The sequence below is a fragment of the Poecilia formosa genome, unplaced genomic scaffold (genome assembly GCF_000485575.1).
Source record: "Poecilia formosa unplaced genomic scaffold, Poecilia_formosa-5.1.2 Scaffold27, whole genome shotgun sequence".
In the NCBI taxonomy this organism is placed as follows: Eukaryota; Metazoa; Chordata; class Actinopteri; order Cyprinodontiformes; family Poeciliidae; genus Poecilia; species Poecilia formosa.
The window spans coordinates 1,396,312-1,402,726 of record NW_006799966.1 but is presented as its reverse complement, the minus strand read 5'-3'; the positions used below and the strand labels follow the sequence as shown (position 1 = coordinate 1,402,726).

Below are 6,415 nucleotides of genomic sequence, written 5' to 3'. Positions count from 1 at the left end.
ATATATAGTGGCCAACTTTTAAAATATCAGTTTCCTTGTTTATACATCTATATTCAATTATTCACAATTATTTTCTATTCAACTAATTGTTCAGAATCGCAACATTTTATCTAGAAAATATGATTTTCCTTAAAACAATGTCATACAGTTTAAAGGAAGAGTGGAAAAGTCCAAAAATATTGCTCAACCAACATCATTTCCCATCATCGTCTTCATCACCACCACCATCGTCATCATCAGTCTAGTTCAAAATTTCACACTTGGATCCTGACAGATGGTCACTTCCTCAATTATTCAATTAACCAATTAATAATAGCCTCTGCTAATCACACTTTCAATTGTCATGGCGGTTACTAGGTTGTACTTTCACTGAAGGCTCAAATCTAGCTTTACAACAGGTCACAGGGTGAACAGCGGGGACTGTGAGAAACTTTTCTCCCATGCAGGATCAAGTTTCCGCGCAGCTCCGTCTCCGTCTCACTCAAATTTAAGAAAAAAGCAGGACAGGCAAACAGGGAAGCGAAAGCCCCGCTGGCGTTCTGCCTTTTGAGACCCATTGTCCAAGCATACCTTTCTTTTCCGCCAGAACACAGGAGCCAAAGCAGAGCAGAGAGGTGAGGCTGATCCACCGCAGAAAACGGGCTGCCATGGTGTTTTCGAAGCGCGGTGTCATTCCATGTCAACAGGACGCGATATCCCGACTGGATATAAACAAACACCTTAATTTAATCTAATTCCCGTGTCGATGTGTGGAAGAGTTTTCCTTCTCCGAGAAAGTCCAACTTTGACAGCTCCTCCTCCTCCTCTTCAGATATCTCCAGCAGTAGTCTGCCTTCAGCCTACGAGGGCAAACCTCAAACTGCTGCGACGTCAGCAGCAGGAGGAAGGACAGATGTGCCCCTCAGGTACACACGCACACAGAGGAGGAATCCAGGACACAAATCTGTTCACTGCGCTGACGCTGCACGCTTTGCACACCGCAAAGACGCAGATGATCGGATGTAGATGTATATTTAAGGTGAAAACTTCGAGGTTTTTCCAACTTCGATAAGCCTCCTGCAATGAAACCCTAGCAGTTGCACTGAGTACGTTTTTATGGCCGCTTTCCTCTGGTGGTTGAACGCAAAGGCACAGCAAAGAGAAGCAAACCCATTTAACAGTCTTTCAACAAATGTTATAATCTTCATTTTAGCTTAGGTTGTTAAAAGCAGATGCAAAAGCAAAAAACTTTTTAACTATAGAACTTAAAAAAAGACATGTTTTATCTTTGAAAATAAAGAAGTTAATTTGTATCTGTATGTTAACAGCCTCAGCTATTGCTTTAACATCTTTGTAAAGCATATTATGTTTGCATACGGTCTGAAACGTAAAAATGTAACTTGTATGTCAGTTAAAAATGTTATTATTTTGATTGAGCATAGCTAAATTTTATGCTCAGTCACTAAAAGAAGATAAGTCAGACTGCAAGTTTTGCCCCATTCCACGTGGGCTGACAGTGTGTCCTATGAGTTTGTTTTTATGTGTTTTTTGTGACATAGAGCACTTTGAAATGCCTTGTCAATGAAAGATGCTATACAAATAAAATTTAATTAACTGATTTGGCTCAGTGTGACTGACAGCAAACAGAACCTCTATTCTCATTTGCAAGCAGGGAGATATGGGTGTTTGTCCTCTCGTATACCGTATAAAAATAATACTGATCCAAAGTAAAAGCCATACACACTAGTACTGAAATAATCACAAAACAGAAACAACAGTAAAGCATTAAAATGACCACCAAAAGTCCATTTATCAAGAATGCTTAAAAGTGCTGAATACAAATAAAAATGGATGAAATTATTTCTCTAACATATAAAAACATTTAGGGAAAAGATTCAAACAAAGAAGTAAAGTGATTTTTTTGATGAACTGTCAATAATTCTGATTCTGTGCTGCATAAAAGGGAAGAGGAGCAGCTGAATGCTCTGTCCCCTGTTTCTTTAACGTACTTCTGGGAAGCTTTGGCTGGACCTGGGCTGGTAAAAATCTGACCTGATCTGCTAAATATATAAGCACTCTGTCTCCAAATAGATGTTCCTGATTGCTGTGACCTCTTTCAGGAGGGTAATACATCCTGCTTCAAAACAAAACAGGACTCAGGTAGGGTTGGAGCAGCACTGAAGTAAAAACAAATTCCCCCAATCTCAGTCCAGTTGATCATCTGCGAGTTGTACTGGACATCTTCCTGGCAGACACTACAACTTTTTGAGTCTAACAGAGTCCGCACCTCGATAGGTCAAGACTTTTATGGCTGCAAAAGGGAGAAACAGCATCGTATTAGGCATTTTTCATGAGTAATCTGTGTAAATCTTTAAAAAGAATATTTTTTTTTTCTGTAAGATGTAACTTACTTAATGGTATTTTTTATTTTTTTTAACATGCCCCTTTATCAAGATTCAATAATGTTCAAAACTGTTCACATTGTGTTGTTGTAGCACTAAAATCCAAATAAAATATAACCCAAAGTTTGTGGTTGTAATTTTATGACATCTGAAAAAGTTCTCTGATGTTCTTCGGTGTCTTGGTAATTTTACTTAACCTTTACTTGACAGATGCAATTTATAGGAGCTTTCAGTGTAAACATCATACTTTAAAAAAAAAAAAAAATCTGGCACTATTATGGCTGCATGGTCACTACAGTTGTATTGAATCATTCTAAATAAATAAACACTGACATCCCTGCAGCTTTTTTTTTTTTTTTGGTGAACGTCTATGAAAAGTGTCCATGGTGATGATTCACTCAGAATGTCATACTTCAGATTGAAGGTTTTATGAAATTTGGGCCTGATAAAGGAGACAATGTTTAGATTCTAATATTATTTTACTGGTATATATATCTATATTAAATATGTGTGGAAGCTGAATGAAAGTCATAAATAGCAGCAGGGAACAGGGGCGGAACACAAAATGTCTAAATTGCTGACAAATCTTCAATCTTACCGGATCTGAATCTAATTGGACACCAAAGCTCCTAAAATGTGTTTGTTTGTCGTAACCATATTGGGCTCTATGGGGACAGCAGGGATGGAAATCATTTCTCACTGTGGTGTTTATTTCATTATTGAAGCCTAATGCTTCTGCAAACTGTCCTTGGCTGTGCTGTTGGAGGAAGAGGTTATAGTGTTGAGTGAAATTATGGCCATTCTGCTCCAGAAGAAATTGCTTAATGTGAGGCTAACGTTTCACATGTGGCAGCACCGTAAGATTTGTGTCTACACAGTGGATGTGACGCAACCATCAGTTTGAGGGCTTTAACTGCTAAACAGACAAATGCTGATGTGATTAGTGAAACTGAGAAGTGAAGTATTTACTGAGGGAACCAACTAGAGTTACTTTCCACAAAAATCTACATCAGGTTGTGGTACCTTTCTGTAGAAAGGATTTTCTGAACACATCCTTTGCTTTTTCAGATACCTTGGGGAAAAAAGAAAAGTTTGTTACGTACTCTGTCTTGTGTATTCATGGCAAAAGAACATTTTCAGCCGTTACTGTTATTCATTTAAAAGTCATAGCATATAAGTATACTGCTCAAAAAAATAAAGGGAACATTTCACTTTAATTTTGTGTGTGGCTCCAAATCCAGGCCTCCATTGGTTAATAAATTTGATTTCCATTGATGATTTTTGTGTGATTTTGTTGTCAGCACATTCAACTTTGTACAGAACAAAGTATTCAATGAGAATATTTCATTCATTCAGATCTAGGATGTGTTATTTGAGTGTTCCCTTTATTTTTTTGAGCAGTTGTATTTTGGGAACAGAGGTACTCAAGTAAGACTAGCACTACTTCAACATATTCACAAGAAAAAGTAAACGTAGTTAACTTCTGGTTTAATATTTAAAACGATGATCTCAAACAGATACACAACACAAAGTTTTGTGCAAGTTCTGGTGTTTTAAAAATGATTTGCTACTCATCTCTGCTTGGGGCTACATGATGCAGTTTAATAGGAAGTGATAATCATGAAGCAGAAGCGAAACTATACATCACAATTTATTTATTTTTTGTTAGAATATCTGCAAAAATACCTGAAGACCAGTCAAGATGGAACGATGGTAACAGTGAACATATGTATTTTAAATATCTTCCATTTGCCATTGAATGTATGTCTAGGCTCTGACTGGGACATTCTAACATGAATATTCTTTCATCTAGAACTTCCCATTGAAGCTGTGGGTGGAAGTTTATGGTTATCATCTTGCTGGAATATGAACTGCCACAATAGTTTTAAGTCTTTAATAAATAAATGCATCCTGAAGAAAAGTAAGTCCATAACATGACGGTGTCACCCCCATTTATGTGGTTCATGTTCATTTTCAATGTTAGTTTTTTATTTTTTTTTTTACCAAATATTACCTTTTGTAAATGTGCCATGTTGAAAACTGAACCGTTTCATTTAGATCTAATCTGATGTTAGCACCTTTTTTCCTTTTGCTGTGTCTCTGGCATGGCTTGTGGCAAAATGTAAATCAAACTATTTACTGCTTTATTTCAACAATGACTTTCTGCACAACTAATGAATGCCATTGTTCTAACTATCTGTTACCCATTAATCCGTCCTTGTGGTAATGTGCATGCACACGTTGATGCTACATCACACACTGCTTTCTCAGCAGATTTCTTATCAATTTTGACTTGGATCACTAAAAAGCGTCGGCTCCAAAGCGGCTCTTCAGATTTATTTATTTATTTTTTTGTTCCTTAATTTATTATCCAACAGGAAAATGTGGCAAAATGAATAAGATCAGCTCATAGTCAGAAATCACTACATTCAACAGTTCTTTTTCAGGGTCAGCGTAAAGTGAAACGTGCATTTTGAGTTGTAAAATACCTGATGAGTTTGTCATTTGGCCTTTGATGGTCACGTTTACAGATTTAACTGCGGAAAATTGATGGAACACGAGCCTTTAATCCAGAAATCTTCCCACTTTGTCTGAAACTTGTGTTTGTATTGAACCAGCAATCAGAAAACGTGCTTCTGTTACATGACAGGTTGCTGCTCCAATGTAATGGGCTTTAAATTTTTTCCATGTGTTGCTTTTCTTCTCTGAAAAACACACCAGCAATAAATCTCAGGCTCTAAAAGGAGTGAAGGGATTATTTAAATCCACAAGGAGGCGTCCTGAACTGTTTCACACTGAAGGCTGTACATGAAAGAGAATTACACCCAACCATAGTCATTGTTTTAGTATAATGTAGAAAAAATGTGACATTAGTTGCACACAGAAAATGTAAATTTTAACACTATTTGTGATTTTTGGTGTTATAAAAATATAATAATCACTTTGTTTGCTTATATTCTGTATTATTCAGTGGACTAAGAAACTGCTATGATTTTTTTCCCCTCCATGTATGGAAAGCGCTGTGCCGCCATGACGCTGTGACATAATACAGGATAACAGCCGACAGCTGACAGAAAGTTCCTAGGGCGTGTAGCCACACTGAACTGTTGTCTTGCATGTTAAAACACATTTCGATCACTTGTTGTTTTATGCAATCACGGCTATTTTAAGTTGAATTTTTTGTTTCAAAACACATTAGAGAAAATTGAAAAGTGGCGGAAAATTATGTTTCTATTTTGCTATTTCACAACTAGATGGTTCATAGAAATGGAAAATCCAACATGCGTGGCTTTGTGCAATTTTGTCACGCGACTTAATTTCTTCTGGACGACAATGGAGAGATCTGCTGGAGCTGCAGGTTGGAGGTCACAGAGGTAACATTCACACTGGAATCCATCAACTCTTATTTGCAGGTTTTCAGCTGAACTGACCTCTACATTGACAGGTCCCAGTCGATGAAGAGGGGATCGACTGGGACCTGTCCTTCAGTGTTTAAGTTTGTTTTTAACCCATTTTCTCTCCTAGACTAAGCAACAGGCAGAGCTTTTGTTGCAAATAACTTTTTTTTTCTCATGTATAAAGCCACCAAAGGAGCTTCTACTACAACTAACTCTCTTTTCTCCTATAGAAACACTCCTGGAGCAGCTCTTTTTCTTTTTCTTCCTCTCTTTACTCTGTCCTTTCAAATCCCCGGGGGGTAGTGATAGATGGCCTTTCATACAGAGCCAACTTCTGGTTCTGCTGTAGGGTTCTTCCTGTTAAAGGGAAGATTATTCCTCTCCACTGTCACTATATGCATCCTAAATAAGAGGCATTGGTTTAGCTTACTTAACTGAAGTAAGCAAAGACTTCTTCCTTTCGGTCCTGCACTGAACAGCTTCTTTCTTCTCAGTTGGATTTTTATTTTCCATTATAAATGTTAATGAAAATAATTCATCTGAGTTCCTGTTTCTCTTTTTTTATTTGTGTCTGAGCAGTGGGAGAGTTCCATCCATCCATCCATCCATCCATCCATCCATCCATCCATCCATCCA

At 37.4% G+C, this 6,415-nt stretch overlaps 1 protein-coding gene across 1 annotated transcript in view; it reads right to left on the bottom strand.

Moving 5' to 3' along the window:
- Window positions 1-973, bottom strand: part of egfra (epidermal growth factor receptor a (erythroblastic leukemia viral (v-erb-b) oncogene homolog, avian)) — a 53,775-nt gene extending 52,802 nt beyond the window's left edge. Inside the window, exon 1 of the mRNA XM_007548603.2 lies at window positions 571-973. Coding sequence (XP_007548665.1) covers window positions 571-673 — 103 coding nt within the window. The 5' untranslated portion in view covers window positions 674-973. The remainder of the gene's footprint in view (window positions 1-570) is intronic.
- Between the last annotated feature and the right edge of the window lie 5,442 nt (window positions 974-6,415).